General features: G+C 40.5%; 1 protein-coding gene across 7 annotated transcripts in view; it reads right to left on the minus strand.

The window, feature by feature from the left end:
- Positions 1 to 329: 329 nt before the first annotated feature.
- Positions 330 to 17625, minus strand: part of LOC129721493 (protein windpipe) — a 160101-nt gene continuing 142805 nt past the window's right edge. For all 7 annotated transcript variants that reach the window (XM_055674145.1, XM_055674143.1, XM_055674141.1 and 4 more), the window contains one exon: positions 330 to 3834. In XM_055674145.1, the coding sequence (XP_055530120.1) occupies positions 1604 to 3781 (2178 nt within the window). In that variant the 5' untranslated portion in view covers positions 3782 to 3834 and the 3' untranslated portion in view covers positions 330 to 1603. The remainder of the gene's footprint in view (positions 3835 to 17625) is intronic.

Raw genomic sequence — 17625 nt, forward strand, 5'->3', positions numbered from 1 at the left:
AAAGTAGTACTACACCTAACGTTACTGTACTTTCATACAAGCACAAGCATTCAATGAATACGCAAGCCGAACCAGGCAAGGTTGGATTCAATATTCGTTACAACCTTGCTTACAAGTTTATACGGTGGTGTCGGTTGGAAGGTTGTGCACCATAAAATTTGGTATAGAGAATATTTACTACTGAATGATTATAATTTCACTGTTCGAAGATAGATTACCACTGTACACATCATCCTAGATACGAATTGAAAAAAAAAACTAATGAATTTTTCTTCCCAGGAAAATGAAATCAAATGAATTACGGATAACGCAGTTCAAAACAACGCCGATTTTAGTTTGTAAACGACTAATATAATTTATTTTAGATTTAAATACATACACGTAGCATTTACCTTTCGTTAAATTATTAAAACTTAACAATCATTAAATTCCCGCACGACGTAAACTTATTTTTTCAAATTTTCTCTTCTCCTTTCATTTGGGCTCTAGTTTTAATTTTTAGTTATTGCTAATTGCTTTTTTGTTGCTTCCAAATTTTCTCTTCAAATTTCTCGATAAGGCAGCCATTTGGTAAATCTCTAAAGTTTGTAAGCCTAGATAGATTGTTGCTTTTTTCTCGACGAATAAAAAAATCGATTTCAACCTTAAAATGTGGTGTTGAATTATTATTTACTTCCTAAGATGGGCAATAGTACTAACGATATTTTTTCACTGTTAATTACCACCAACTAGTAGAACATGTTTGATCGCCTTGTACGTACTTTCTAACATGCAGATATCATAATATCAGACAGAACATTGTTGAAGGTGTGAGTCACGTAATGTTTTTGGAAGGATTGTTCTTTTTTCTTCTTTTGTTTAGCGATTTTCATAATATGTACATTTTAAAAACAAAATCTTAAAGTGAAACGGTCTTTTGTGTTATTGGGAAGAAGTTCTGCTTTCGACGATTGGATGCCAGTTCTGTTCGTACTATCAGAAGGGTATAACATTCGGATGACTATCACAATTTAACATTCGCTTTGCAGAGTTCACTTATCCTGTTTGGTTTGTCACGCTATTGTTTCTATACATGCAATCTTTGTTTAACAATTACTTTGTATGGTCACCCGTCATTCTTTAGTGTACATATATTTCAACGGATATTAATGGTTTGTTTGTGCGGTTTTACTTTTCTTTGCGGATGATTGCTTTAACTGTCAAAGCTCAGCGAGTTTGTTCAAGATGTAGAACTTAACATAAATTCGCTATTCAACCCAGCGATCTTCCTACCTACCAAGTTACTGTTTTGAGCGCTCGTAATCTGCTGGATAAAGAAAAGTTTTATCGTTTCTAAACAGATGTTGTTTATCTGGTTCCAAAAATTGACTCGATTTACTCTTTTACCTTATCGTGGACGAATGCGCAAGGCGCAAAGGCCTTGTGTGTCCGCCCGATAACGGCGATATTAGCTTTGAATTAAAAATACAGACGACTGAACGTCCGGATTAGATATGCTCGTGGTCGTCACTGGATTCGTGACGTCCGCGAATCGCTAGGAAGTTTGCTGCAGTAGCAGGATCCGCAGCGTGCACCGTCGTTATTGTGGATTGCAGCGCCGAAATCAGAACTTCTGGTCCGGTGTTGTTATGTAATCTCCGGCTCTCGATCGACTTCGCGTGACCAGGATCGGAGTTTTCGGTTTGGGCGTCTCGATAAGCTTAATCTTAACGCGGCCGGTTTCCGGCGAGTAAACCGGACTGTAGCGGTCCGACTTGGGAGATGTAGGCACGTAGATGGGACTGTAACGCTTGGATTTAGGTGACTCGACCGTGCCCGCTGGTGGCTCCGGGTGCAACTGGTTCGGGTTGCCGTTTGGCGGTAGGAACACTTCGTCATTCTGTGATGGCACATTGTTGTGGTGTGGCAGATGTACTCCGGCCGGGTCGCCGTTACTGATCGGCGCTACCGAGCCGTTGCCATTCTGCATCGGAACGGTGTTGTTGTTATTATTATTTTGTGGCATGTTTTCATAGAGGCTTTCCTTGCTTTTGTTTCGATCGGCAGGAACAGGCTTGAAGGATTCCATCGTTGGTTTCTCCAGGGAGGTTCTCTCGGGTTTGGCTGGAGTGTAGTTGTTGGGTTTATCGTTGAACACCTTGTCGTGATCTGATTTGTCATTCATTAAGGGAATTCGTTCCGGTGGATTGTGGCCATTTTTCTCGATTGGCTTTCCCAGTAGGTTTTTGTCCATATCCTGCAGCTCGCGACCATTGCCGGTCTCCACGTCGTTTTTATCTCGGCGATTTCGTGCATCCGGTTTTCGTTTGCACATAACTAGCAATATAAGCGAAACAAGGAGTATGGCCAGAATTGCTAGCAAAATATACGTTCCTTGGCTATCTGTATTGGCACGAGTTGGATCCTCAGACAGAGCCTGATCTTCTTCGGCAGTGGTGCCATCAGTTCCAACGCTAGTTGAATCTTTGTCTGCTTCTATTGAGCCTACCATGGGAATTACCGCAGCCACAAACGACTCCGTCGTCGAGGAAGTAGTTGTATCATCATTCAGCCCCTTGCCGAAGATTCCCAAACCACCAGGAGATGAAATCGGTTTCTCCTCACTATCATCCCCCGTAACATCGTCACCATCCACAAAACCATCATCCGTTCTGACCCCTTTGGATACATCTTCTATACCAATAAGCACTCCGCCTCCACTGCCACTTCCATCATCATCATCATCTCCGCCCTCCACAGCATTCTGAATCTGACCCACTCGCACCACACCCGGAGCGGTTACACTTTCCTCCTCATCAGATACCTCGGACGGTGCAACATCAACCACCTTTCTAGCTCCTTCTTTCTCCTCTTCACCAATCGCCACCGGAGCCCCATCACCCGAACCACCGTCAGCCGCCTGTTCTTCATCGTTTTGAATCTCAATCGGAGGATCCTTAGACTTGACCGTTTCGGCAACGGGGAAATATTCCTTATCAAAATCGTCCACATCTTCGTCCTCGTCGTCGTTCTGCTCTTCACCCGCATCCAGATTCGCTTGATCTCCCAGCATCAGATCGTTTTCATCCTCGAAATCATCCCAGTTGTAGCCACCGGATCGCCCAACGGTTTCATGGCAGACATCCGCCTGTTTGACCTGCAACCAAGGTCGTCCCTTGAACTCCTGCGGAGCATTACATTTGATGTGCTGATCGGACCATACGTGCCGAGTCGTCAGCCAATTGCGAATATGCAACGTTTCGCACGTACAATTAATCGGATTATCGGCCAGTTCGATGTAGCGCAGCTTTTTCAGCTTCATCAAATGTAGCGGCAGGTAGGTAATTTCATTATGCGTTAAATTCAGCGACTCCACGAACGAAGGCACCTTGCCTAGTTTGCCGGAAGTGATTTTGTTTTGGCTCAAGTTCAACTTCCGTATCCGCTTGCCGAGATGATTAACCTCCGAGAGGTGATTGTTGGACAGATCCAGTTCGGTGATGTTCCGGATGTTTTCCAGCTGGGCGGGAATTTTAGTCAGTTCTAGGCCGGACAGCACCAACCGATTGATGGGTAAGCTTTTGTCGATACTTCGCAAGCCGGACACGCTGGTACAGGTTACGCTACTGTCGTTACATTGGCACCCATGAGGGCAGCTGAAGGCTTCCGCCGGTAGCGGGAGAAACGTGCTCGAAGAGGATGATAAACAGGATGATGATGGTATTACGAGCAACAGCGAAAACGCCAGGAACAGAAACGCCCGATGCCCGATCGGATTTGACGTCATCCCTGATGACGCCATCGTTGTATTTGTGTATTTGTGGTGGTGTGGTTTTCCTTGTTGTTTCGTTAAGTCTGAAAAAGAGAAAAGAGAAACAAAAATGTTAGAGATAAGAATGATTGGTTTACGGTCTACGTGAAATTTCGGTTTTCGATTTTTTTTATGCCAAATGTCTTAAAAACGCACGAAACGTCGAGAAATGATGTCATCTGAATTTTTTATTTTTGCAAATAATAACTATGTTCTTCCAAAAAAAATGTACCCTGTGAAAAAAAATTAAATTAAAAAAAAATATAACTTTTTTCTCTGATTTATTTATGTGGTTTCGTCGTTCAGGTAATCTTTCGTAGTTTTTATAAAAAGAATCAGTTTTTTTAAATGTTTGGGCTGCTTAGGATAATCAATTTTTAACTTTCTTTTAATTTTTTTTTTCAAAAAATTAGTAATTAATAAATAAATAAATGTTTTTAGAGCGTTTATTTTTTCGAAAGACAAAACCATTATCTACAACTTTGCCGAAGACGTCACACCGCTCAAACGAACCGTGTTGGCTCTAAAAATTTTTGTAATCATCAATACTTATCCGAAATAGAATTTTTCAATAGCTTTATAGCTTAAAAATTAAACCAATACATAAAATGGCATTTTTTGCCTATAAAAACGTATATGCAAAGTTTCAACGGATGGGCACGTTCACGTTCTGATGATGTAAACTTGACAGAAAATATATGGTCGAACTGTCAAAACGACTCAAACCCAGAAACAACGAGTAAATTGTGCTGCGTATCTGATTGAGATCCCTATACTCTCATTATCACTGAATAACATCGATACAGTCTATTGTCCGATTACATTCAGCCAGAGCACTGTGTATTCGATCAAGTGTTGGCAAAGGACATTACTGTTGTAAATAAAGCGAATAAATTGTCTGGTACAACATTCGAAACAAACAAGTACAAGTGTCCTAGAGAGTAGATTTTTCAAACAAAATAGGAAAAAATATATTCCATCAGTTTCCACCGTTTCATGTACTTTTAAGACACTTGGAATCGAAAACCTTTTTTCAAATATTCAAATTCGCCGTGCACCTCCCGTGTGAAAGTATTCAACATTTTCCGCGAGACACAATCTTAATTTTGGTTGAAATAATTTTTTGTGCACAGAGTAGTTTTTTGAAACATTTTGTAAAATTGTTTTGTAATATCTTGCCATTTTACATGGTATTTTTTCCAATTCAACATTGCCACCCTAACGACAATGATATAACAAATATTATATTTTCAGGAATTTTTCTATTGGTATTCAGTAGAAACTGAGTGGATTCACTGATTTTTTTCATTTCATACTCATTTTTACACAATATTATGAACCACTCTATGTCGAATAAATGAACCACCCTAATGAAACATAATGTATTCGATGCTATTTATAGCGTATATCATTATACAGGCTGTTTCGAGAGACTTGTGATCAATTTCAAAAGATAAATTTTAAACGTTTTGAACTCCGCCTTCCAAAATTGAAAAAACGACTAAGTCCCAGAGAGTCGATTTTTGAAAAATAAAATTTTTTTCAGATGACACCAATTCTCGACGTTTTATGCGTTTTAGGACATTTGGCATAAAAAAAAAAAAATTCGATAACCGAAATGTCACGTACACCCCCCCCCCCTCTCTTGGGCGATTTTTCGGTTTTCAAAACGGCCAAATCACAAATCGTTTGTAGCATAGCGTAAGCATGGTATATATCGTAGATTGCCGACTAGTGACTAACGCTTCCACTCGAATTGTGTGAGGTACAATGTTTGGAAGTAACATTTGAACCTATTTAGCTGCAACATGTAACCAAAAGCCTAAAAAATCGAAAAACAAAAGCTCACAGAAATTATAGTGATTAATTGATTTTATTAATATTTTCTTTGAGAAATCGTTTACAAAGTCAGATCGTTTGTATAATTAAGTGTCGGCTGTGCTGGGAAAGTGTTTGGGTTGCATAGTTGCAGGCACACGATTAGTTGAACTATAATCAAATGTGGTAAAAGTTCTGACCTCTTTACTATGAAAAAATGTTTCCAACATTGTTTCCATAAACTAGAGAAATTTGTTCTTTGTCCAACGTGATATCAATGATTAAAATCCGTTCAGTAGTAACAAAGTTGTAAGCATTTGAAATCTTTCATTCCGCCGTTTCACTCTATATCAGATATTTCGAAATGGCACCCTACTGAAGAATTCTACGTCAAAAATTAATGTTTATCCTCACTAGAGTGATTCACTACTCTTGTGTCGCTCAGCAGTGGTGTAAGCAACGAGAGTATTAATTTTTCTGCGAACAGCAGAAACACAGCACGAAGCAAAAGAAATAATATGGTGCAAAAAATTACTACACGCAGCGCTCATGCAGGGCAAGCAGTGAGCGGTGAATACTCACTCTACCCTTTCCATATATTGAGGAAAATAACAAGTCTGACGCCAACAGTGCCAAATTATAGCTTTATAGGGGAACTGCTCCATTATTCATCTCATTAAGCCGATATTCACGAAGAATGCACGGATAAAACACCAAATTTTCACGGAATCATTGAACAAATGAACTAAATATGCTTACGTACTCTTATGGAATAGTTTAGCTTTGTATATTTAGTATAATTAGCTAGATTTATCCTAAATTTTGTAAAACAAAACCAATTTTCACAACGCTTCCATATCCATCTCAAAACTTGAATCACTGCTCAATTATTCATCTCACGACGCCCCCATATTCATCACACTGTTAATCATGAATGAAACACATTATCATGAATGAACGTAACCGCAGCCTGTCGTAGTAGGTTACCTAGATATCCACTGTAGTTGTTTACGTGCAAAACTGGTAACCAAGGTAACCACTGCAGTGTTCTCGATTTATGTCAATTATGTCGGAATAATTCAACATTTTTAGTATGATTTTTTTGTAATAACAGAAACTGATTTGGCAACTTTTGATTTTCTTCAACGCAGTGAAAACAGATGAAAATACATACAGTTCAAATTTAGGAATTGCAGAATTTCATCTCATATATTTATGCTAATTCAGACTTGTTTTTGGAAATTTGAGGAGAACATTTCAAAGATTGAAGTATTCTTAGTGTTGTGAGTGATTTTGTTTAGTGATTGAAATAAAAAGTGGTCCGCTAGTGATGAAAAAACTTTGGTTGGCTGCTGAACTAGTCCCGTTGTAGCCGTTAGAACGATGCGCGGATTTTGTTTTCTGGGGTAAGTGATTGAATTAAATGAGTTTTCGAGTGCAGATGCCCGACTATAGTATCAAATTTATTGCTTTTAAGTGAGTTTTTGGGGAATCTAAAGTGAACTAAGAAGAATCCATTCCATGGATTAGCAGATTGGTTTAAGAAGAATATATGCGTTTTTTCCTGTTTTCCATTGTGTTTACATGTTGAATGAGATGGATATACGGGCTGAGATGAATAATGGTGCAGTTCCCCTACAAACACTTGTTTCCAACTCACGGACTATTAGTGAATTTTGTGTTTCATTTGTATGTGAGCACTCTCTCCAAGGGGAGGAAGGGGTGTCGAGACATCATGGAAATATTTCTTTTTTTTTCTCATATCATTTATTTGACACGGCACAATGGAAATATTTCTTGATTCCGAAAAGATGGTTCGATTCGAGATTTTATGCATTTTATAGATTCCGGAAATTGCAAAACACCACTCGAGCTCATTAGCAGCAAGTGGTTTGGCGTGAGTGCTTACTATTCCCAACTTCCAACGTATGTATGGTGTGTATGTGAGCGGCCTTGAATTTCCCAAACCACCTCTTTCACCAACGTCGCCAAAAGCTCTTCGTTCGGTTCTCTTCGTCCCAAACGTACCTGGCCAAAGCACATTTTATGGACCGTATCAAATTCTCCTATGCGTCATCCATATGAGATGTACCAGGTGGGTTGAAAATCCATTCACAAAGCTGTACGTTGATCAGGTTCCTCCTGAGCTCGTAATTCGGCTCTACAAAATTTGTACCTCGATCACTGCGAATCTCAACAGGAGCCCCTCGTGCACTGATGAACCGGCGAAGTGTCATTTCAAAAGATTCGGTAGAAAGCGAGCGTACGGCTTCCAGGTAGACTGCACATAAGTATGTCATAGAAATGAACAACGCAACCCAAATCTTAACCTGACTACAATTGACACGTACTTCAAGTGGTTCAAAGTAATCGCAAAATATGCCTGCAATCTTGCCTTTTTTTTTGAAAAATCGACTCTTCGGGACTTACAATTTTTTGCGCTGCGGCCGTAAGGGAAAATGACCTCTGAATTTCGTTTAGCTTCTCGAAAAATATCCTCAAACGAAATTCCAGCTCAATCGTGTTTCTTGGACTTATAAATTTTTGAGCTAGGAACCCGCATAGTCAATAATAATAACGACGTGCTTAACAGCCTATTCGGGGTATAGTCCAAACTATCTGGTTTGTCGTTAAACCATATGGATTATCGTCCGTTTAAGGTTCCTATGTATTAAGCAAAATCCCTTGTCTTATTCTCATTTTCACTTCACTGTCAATCTCACTTCACGAAGCTAATTATTTTCACCTCACTCTACTACCGGTAACCGTAAGTCAGTCCCATCTGTAAAAATATGGAATCGAGGAAACAGCTTCGAAAGATATTTTATTCACGCTCAGTTATCACTTATTTAACATGAAATATTTTGACAATATTAATGCCAAAATATAGTTTGCATACTAGCCTGCACTTATTACGTAGTAAAAACCACTGAAATCATTGATTTAATGATAAAACCTTGAGTGTGACTGACTTGCCGTTACATTCTACATCGAAGAGAAAAGTAACCGCAAGTCAGTCACATTGCCATGTTGATGCTATAGTGCTTGTCGACGTGTTGTTATCCGTTGCCGTGGAAATCCGTCAATCCTTCCAGTTGGGAAGTGTACGTTCATGTGAACAGTTCCAAAAATATCGATGTTGAAAAATCTCATGATGTACGGAACCGATGAAAGCTCATCCGGTGAGGATTAGTATGAGCTTTCATCGGTTCCGTACATCATGAGGGACTGCAGTTGGTTTATCCGACAACAAATGTCAAAATGATCAAAATCCGTTTAAGGTTCGAGCATCACCTTCGGCGAAATCTTGGAACGATTTCAAGATAGATTTATTAAGAAGCGAACCAAGAAAGAAATGGACTTGAACTCATATTAGCAGGAAATTGCTGCACATAAATTTCTCACCATTTCAAACTAAAAAATAATCCCAATGATTGATAATTGTTACTAGATAACTTATTTTCATATAAACGGTCATATCGAACTTCTCTTCCCCACTCCCCAATCCCCATCCATTTTTTTTTATTGGGACTGACTTTCGGTTATTTTTCCTCTGGGACTGACTTGCGGTTACTTTTCATAATGGAACAATTCGGCTTGGTATTGATTTCCACTTTTGTTGAACAAACCACTATTTTTTTATCGGTACATCTGAAAATACACTCAATGATAGGCCAAAATCCGATGCTAACTCAAAATTGACAAAATTACGGATGGGACTGACTCGCGGTTACCGGCAGTTTAGGTGGAAAAAAAATCGCACGCTTAGCCTTGGGGCTAATAGCGGACTCGATCAACTAGATTACTTGAGAGAATCCGTTATCGATATTGTTTTTGGCACATTTTGTATGTGTAGGATAAGTACAACGATACACCGTGCCCCAGTGCTGAGTCGAGAAAATTTCCAGCTCGAAAAGATCCTCGACTCGATCGGGAATCGAACCCGATATCACAACCGTGTGGGAGAGCTAGCCGACCGACATCGCTAACCACAGAGCCACGGGGACCACATTTTCAGTTTAGGTGGAATCGGGTTATATAATCACAGAGTCGAAAAATCAAGAATAGTCGAAAAGTTTCAAAAAGTTTGAAAGTCAAAAAATACATGACATAAAAGTCAAATACATGATATAAAAGTTGAAATTTAGCAAATTTACAAAGCCAAAAGTTGAAAATCAAAAACAGAGCCGAAAAGCCAAAACTTGAAAGAATAAAAATTAAATATATTAAAAAGTCACAATGTTGAATAGAGATCCAAAAAAGAAAGTCCAAATGTCAAAACATGAAAAATAAATAGAAAACAAAAAAATTAAAGATCAAAAATTAAACAGAACAGAACAGTATAAAAATAAATGACTGAAAAGTCTAAATATAACAAAGTCAAAAAATGCAAGAAGTCGACAAGACATTTATTCAGAATAATTGAGTCCTAAAGTTGAACCTTTTGCAATAGCACTATCTCTAATAATCATTTACTGTGATAAACGACGCCATCGAACAAACTATTCGAATACAACTAGTTCGCTAACCCATTTCGCTCGATCGCACCCGAAGCCAAAAAGGAGGTTTAGTGCAACTCGCACTGCTGCGATAAACCTAAACACCGTGAGACGATTAGTGATCATGATCTGCTAGGCATTCTCATCGGGAAAGTAAATAGCCAATAATCAGATTCCGCACCGTCTTGAAGCCAATCTCACTCTCACGTAGGTGTTGCTGGTACGAGTTTTCTCCGCTGGCAATTTCTACCACTTCAAGAGCAATAAATTTAAGCTTTCCATAAATCAATTCTGCAGCAAGCAAAGTGGTGTCCGGTGGAGAATCCGCGTCGCGAAATAAGAAAATTAAAAGCAGAAACCGGCGGCCAGTATATTAGCATACAACTTGGCATTGAGCTTGAGGAGAAAAAAAAAAAATAACAAAAATAACAACCGAATCCGGTTTCTGTTTTATCTCCGGATATCTCTATTTCGAAAGGTTAGTTTGAGTAAGCTTTAATCTATCTATCTTTCGTTTTTTTTTTAATTTTTCATGTTTTTCAGTTTGCCCTACTGCAACAATGATAACCTCAGAAAGGTTGAATGAAATTCACTCAACCTAAAATAGAGCACACTTTGCACGAACCGCTAGGAATGTTATCCTGTCAGTGAAATAAACAAGCAAAAGTAATTGCAATTACTCTCCGGTCAGCTCGGGTTGAATGAAGCAAGTGCTTGTGGTTTGTTTAAATAGAAATCAATTATCCGAACCGCGTTGCGCGATGTCTCGAATCTTTGGACCAGAGACAAAGTGATTCCGAAGCGCAGAGAGACGCCATTTGTTTGCTTGACGGCCCGGCCCGAAAGAGTCAAAGTATTGCCAAATTCTTCGACCAAGTGGCGGCAGTGATGAAGGCGGTGGCGGCCCCCGTCCTAAGTGATGAATTCCGCCGAAGAGGGCGCCAGCGAATACCAGATTTGAGAATAGGAAATGGTTCAAGGTCGACCGGTTCGAGCGAGAGCAGTCGAGTCGGGCTTAGCCATCTCTGATCATCTTCCACCCATACTTCTGTGTACAGTTGGAAGAGAGAGAGAGAGAGAGAGAGAGGAGTGTCTCACTGCCGGCCGGCTGGTAGCGACAAGACACGCGGTGCGGGAGTTGAATCGACAGTGAACGGATTTGAACCGCGGTGCGCACTTTGGCCGCACTCGCTATTTGTTACATTGACGTTTCAAGTTCAGCAACAGACTGAGCGAGGCTGGTGCTACTGTACTGTTCTGTACTGTGCATGGAGAGATATTAATCATCGCCGCGTGGGAAATTTGTTCGCACTGTAACCTCTGCTCTCGGAGATCAAATGTGCTCATGCATCATTTCAGTGTTACGCGTGTTACGTACTTCAATGGGATTTTTAATTGTTTCTGTGTCTAGTAAGAGAAATGGAATTGATTGGAAGTCTACACAATAAGTAAGTGCGAACTAAAATTCTGTCGCTAATAAACAATTTCATCAAATGTTTCTCTACAGGTTAAATCCTTCACGCATCAATGATCTTTATTGTGCAACTACAACGTATTAAATTATTACTAATTAGGTTCGAAATTACTGCCTGATTGACACATAGAACTAATTAAAATAATTTGTTGTGTCACTGTGCGTGACTTCACACTTTCGTAATGTTATTAACTTTTTTTTATATATTTTATTTCGTTACCTCACGCAAACATGAGCAACAGGTTGGATCTGCTAAACAGGAAGCCTTTCACGGCGCATAACCCCAGCCGACATTGGCGTGAGTTTATTGTCAATATTTCAAGCAGTGATTGGTGATCAACCTTGAAAAAAAAAAACCCAATCACGTTCGGTGTCCGTCAATGGTTCTCGTTTTCTGTGCACAGGTCAATGACAGGAACCCTTAAGAGAGATAAAACTGACGGTCCGTCATCTGTTACTGTTTATATTGACAATAAATTTAAATCCCATCAGGTGAGGCACAATTTGTCCCTTCAGCGAACCGCAATTGAGTTGTCCGCTACGGCAAGGTTGAATGAATGTCTTCCACGCAAGCTTTTGTGGTTGTCATTGGATCTAGCGAATTGTCACTCGCCCGAAATACAACTCCGCCTGGAAAGACCATCGTCCGTCCCTTCCGAGGCGTTGCGCAGACTGTAGTTAACCCATTAAGGTTGCAGCAACTTTGCGGTCTAGGCAGTGCGTCCCACCGTGGTTGTTCCCACACGTTGCGGTGCGAAGACTTCCTGTAGCGACAGAAACGCTTTCTATGGCTATCTATTTTCGCGACAAATTTATGCATTGGCTGACGGCTTCGGATATGGGCGATGGAATGTGCATGTGAAAAGTCGTTGACAGTCATTGCGATGCTTTGCTGCATTGGTCTAGCGTAAACATGGTTCGGATAGTTCGTGTCAACGCTTAAGACTGTAAAAAGTGAGTACCGGTTGTTGGAACATTATTGTTGAAGGTTGAAAAACCTTCAATACAATAGAAACGGGCGATTTGATAGAGGTATTATAAATAATTACGTTGTTTTATGTTAGGCTATCCAATTTATTTCGCCATTTTAATTCTGCTACACATCTAACTTCCGACAAACCGCAACGAGAACATGTGCTAGTGCTGTGTTGCAACTTCCTGCGATCAGCAGAACCACTCTTACTTTCTGACGCTACCTGGCTTCTTGGTCTGTTCCGTGTTGGTATGTTTAATCGGCAGCGATACATATTCTCGCGTACCGACAGCCGAGCCGAAGTTTGCAATCGAAGCAAGAAATGTGCACTTGGCATAATTACTTCATGCTTCTGTGGAGCAAGTCAATCACGCTTCTGTGCACTGGGGCTGCGCTGCGCCGCCGCCGCTAAAAGCCTATATGAGGTCTGAAAGAAAGGGAGAGCAACATCGTACGATGCGACGGTTAGCACCATCACCTTGAAGGTTGTGGTGGAGCGAGTGGTTCAATTACTGCCACGGATCGGTAAATATGGCACAGTGCGCGCAGAACACCGTGTCTGGCAGGCAGCAGCAATCATAATTTGTCATGCAATACCGGGTGTTATTACTGCCTGGGAAGCCGGCTGGTAACCGGCAGAATAATCTTTTCAACAAAAAAATATTGCCTTGAAAGAAATTGACAGGGACCAATAACATGATTAACGTGCTTTACTGACAGTGGCTGTCAGAGGCGGTGGAGTGAAAACACAGAAGAAGATTGAGTAATTTGAGTGCATTGTTTGGGGATTGATTGTCGGAGGATGTTCCAATGACACTGTTGAATACTTTCACCTTCTCAGTGATTATTCAGGGATAACAGGGATTTTCTAGAAGTTTTTGTTTTCAATTAAAACTACCAAATAATTCTTCCACTTGATTTTAAAGTGTTTTGAGCAGGGCAGAGAAAAACCTTACTGCGTCCACACGAGACATGGTCGGTGGGTTTTGCAAGACACAAAAGAGGTTCACGATATTCCGCGCGTGGTAAGCATTCGTGTTAAAAATTATTATGCAAATTGTTTAATGACTCTAAATTACATACATGCGTGTAAATATCTGCACGAGGATGTCCATAATTTGCAGGGTTTTCACCGAGTTGTGTAGAATGATTAACCATAAAATAAGTGGATTTTTTTTCGATAATGTTGTAAGTTTGTTTAGGTAATTAATTTATAAATTATTGCATTTATTGTAAAAATTCCCGCATACTAGGCTACATTGCAACCCAAGGACATCTAGTCCCCCGAGTAACCAGTTTAGTACATAAGTTCATAGCTCTAAAAAAATTAGTTTAATTCCTTACGAATGATAAGTCCTAATTGAGAGTTCCTACAAATGATGAGTCCTAGTTGAGAAGTCACCATTTGTGAATGGCCACACGAACTTACTATTATTATTCAATAATAATTGTGTATTATAAATGCTTAAGCTACAAACAAAACCCTCTATGAATAAGAAGGTTAAAAATCGTTTAAAATCTGTCCACATGAAATGTGGATGACCCCTGAGTGAAAAGCTTGATTCAGCAAAACGCTTATGAAACTCTACACAACACGACAAACGTAAGCCAACGTAATTGGTTACTGTACCGAAAACAAACATTATAACGCATCGTTTTGTCGTGATATTGAAGCTGTTGTTTTTATGTAGTCATACCGAGCACAACCATAATAGCGCGAGCAACTAATTGCATTGAGAATATAGTTGCCGTGGTTACGTCGGCAACATTCAAAAAAAAAAAAATACACAGTCATATTAAAAAATTGAAAACCCTTAAACAAAAAGCACATAAAACCTATAATAGACACAACAGTAGTGAAAATTTAAAACTCAATTTGGATAAATGCGATCAACTGCGATCAGTAATGCATTTGATTAATGCATTTAATTGCCATCAGTAATGCATTTGATTATTCTAATGCAAAAGCTGAACTTGAAATAAAATCCTGTCCGAAGAAATTCTATAACCACGTAAAATCTGAACTAAAATCTAAAAATGTCCCTTCCAAGAAGAGCGACATACGTGATTATCGTGGAATAGCCATAATATCTTGCATTCCTAAACTATTCGAAGCAATTGTTAACGAAAAACTATTTCTAAAACTGAACACCGAATAATTGAGAAGCAACATGGCTTCCTCAAGGGCCATTCAACAACGACCAATTTACTGGAATTTATAAATTATTCATTGTGTTGGTGAACCACCCTATTGGAGCGGGCGTATTCCCCCCGGCGCGATGCAAGTAGCTCAGTTTCAACATGACAACCGAGTGACAGAAGGAACTGCATCAACTGGCTGCGATTCTAATTCGCGGTTAATTTTTGGCTTGGGTTCGAGTCTATAAAAGCGCTTAGCGCAGATGATCTCTCTTCTCTTTCGCTACTGACACGATTAAATAAAGCTCGAAATGTTAATTAGATTTAAGACAAATAGTTAATAATATAATAGTGTTAGCACGGTGTTGGTTTAAATTAACGAAAGTGTATTCTTCACCGATGTGAAATCCCGTCCCCCGCGAGTGCTGGAAAAACACGTTTGGCTGGAAGCCGTTTTGTTTCACCGTTGGCTGATGTCCATCCAACCAACTTCGGACCCTTAAGAGCTATCGGACAACTGGTCCTTCGAACCGGATGAAGGAACCCAATTACCCAATCCAAGTGACATCAGTCATCGCTATAGGAAGTTAAACCTAACTACGGATTGCCCAGCAGGAGACGCCATCTTTCTAATTGGCGTCGGTTTATTCACTAGAGGAAACCCCACGGAACTATTTATACAAGGCCCAATTCCTCAGTAAAAATCGGTGAGTGCGATTCCGATAACCTACAATCCAAATCCCAGTGCTCGCGGTCTTTCGTTTTGTGGACACCCAGGTTTTCGCGACTCGATTTTGACATTAATTCATCGCTGTGCTACACTTACTTACCTGGAGGAAACAAGCTGCAATTGGAAATAAATTGATACCCGAGAGGATACCCGCGTTCCCAGTCGTGTACAATCAATATCAGCTGATCGACATCTGACCATCGTTTGAGTTGGAGTTTGTTCGAGGAGCATTTTTAGTATAACAAAAGGCTCATATTCAAGAGCCATCAGGTAATTGGCTCTCCAAATACTTTAACCCCCCCAAACTTTGCTACTTTGGTCTCATTTTTTGAGGAACACACTATGCCTGCTGCTAAACACAAATCACCGCAGCTGAAGTCACTGCAAACGAAGCTACGCGGACTGCAGACGTCTTTCGGCAATATGTATCGATTTATGGAACAGCACCGGGATGATACGAATTTGGCGGAGGTCGACGTACGATTGGAGCAGCTAGATCGCATGTGGGACAGAATGAACGAGGCTATTAACGACGTTGAGTCCCTTCGAAGAATCGATTGCCGATACGGACAGTTTCGTGAAGGATCGCATCGACTTTGAAAATCGGTTCTACGAGCTAAAAACATTTCTCATTGGTAAGCAAAAGGAAGATTGTGATCAAACCATATTAAATCAGACTACTCGCTCTCTCGATAATCCCCCCACCTCTACCCCTCATGTGCGGTTGCCCCAAATTACCCTTCCAAAATTCAGTGGCAAATTAGACGAATGGCTTACGTTCCGTGATCTCTTTACGTCACTAATTCATTGGCAGACTGATCTTCCTGAGATAGAAAAGTTCCACTACTTGCGTAGCCAGCTAGAAGGGGAAGCGCTATCGGTTATAGATTCTCTCCCTCTCATTAAGGCAAATTATACCGTCGCGTGGGAATTACTAACGAAGCGATATTCGAACACGAAGGTTCTCCGCAAACGACAGGTTCAAGCTCTCTTCGAGTTACCAACGGTTAGGAGAGAATCGGCTAATGAGTTACATACCCTTCTGGATACTTTCGAAAAAACTATTAAGTCACTCGATCAAGTCACCCCCCAACAGGCTGATTATAAGGATACGCTATTGGTTCATCTTCTATGTTCGCGCTTGGATCATGGCACGCGTAGAGCATGGGAAGAATTTTCTTCGTCTAAGGAATCGGATACGGTTAAGGAGCTGCTTGAGTTCTTGCAACGTAGAGTCAGAATTATGGAATCATTGCCTATCAAGTCCAATGAACATAAGGTAGAATATACACAGCCTAAACATCCAAAGGGACAAACCTCGGTTAAGGCATACAGTGCATCGATTCAACAGTCATCGGGTAGCAGTAAATGTGTTTGCTGCTCGGATAATCACCCTCTCTATCAATGCCCATCGTTTCAAAAAATGATCGTTTCCGACCGAGATGCACTACTTAGAAATCGTTCCCTGTGTCGAAATTGCTTTCGCCGTGGTCATCATGCGAGAGAATGCAGTTCCAAATTCACTTGTAAGCAATGCAAAGGGAAACATCACACGCTAGTGTGCTTCAAGGGTAAACCAACCGATGAAAAACCGAACGTGAATAATGAACCAAAACCGTCACCGACAGCTTCGGGTGATGAGCTAACTGAATCCAAAGTTGTCAACTTGGCGACTACTAGCAGGGTGGCCTGCAACGCATCGGCTGGTTCATCGACGGGTGTATTTTTGCTCACTGCGATTGTCACTCTGGAAGATGATCGAGGTGGACAGGTTCATGCCAGAGCATTGTTGGACAGTGCTGCGGAATGCAATTTGATCAGCAATAGAGTGCGGAAACTACTTACGGTTAAGGAACACCGATGCATGGTTGAAGTCGTTGGCATCCAAGGTTTGGCTACCCGGGCCCAGGGCAAAATTACTGTGAAAGTACGTTCGAGATTTACGGATTTCTCCCAGCCAATGGATATGTACATTCTACCGAAAATCGCTGCACAAATGACTTCATCATCGGTCGATATAAATAAATGGGAACTACCCAGCGGGATCGAACTGGCAGATCCAACATTTTTCAAAGGTGGCTCAGTTGACCTGGTGTTGGGAGCTAAAGCCTTTTTCGACTTTTTCATAACTGGTCGTAAAATCCGATTAGGGGATACCTTCCTTTCACTGGTGGATTCGGTGTTTGGCTGGGTTGTTACGGG

Source organism: Wyeomyia smithii, chromosome 2 (genome assembly GCF_029784165.1).
Source record: "Wyeomyia smithii strain HCP4-BCI-WySm-NY-G18 chromosome 2, ASM2978416v1, whole genome shotgun sequence".
Classification (NCBI taxonomy): domain Eukaryota; kingdom Metazoa; phylum Arthropoda; class Insecta; order Diptera; family Culicidae; genus Wyeomyia; species Wyeomyia smithii.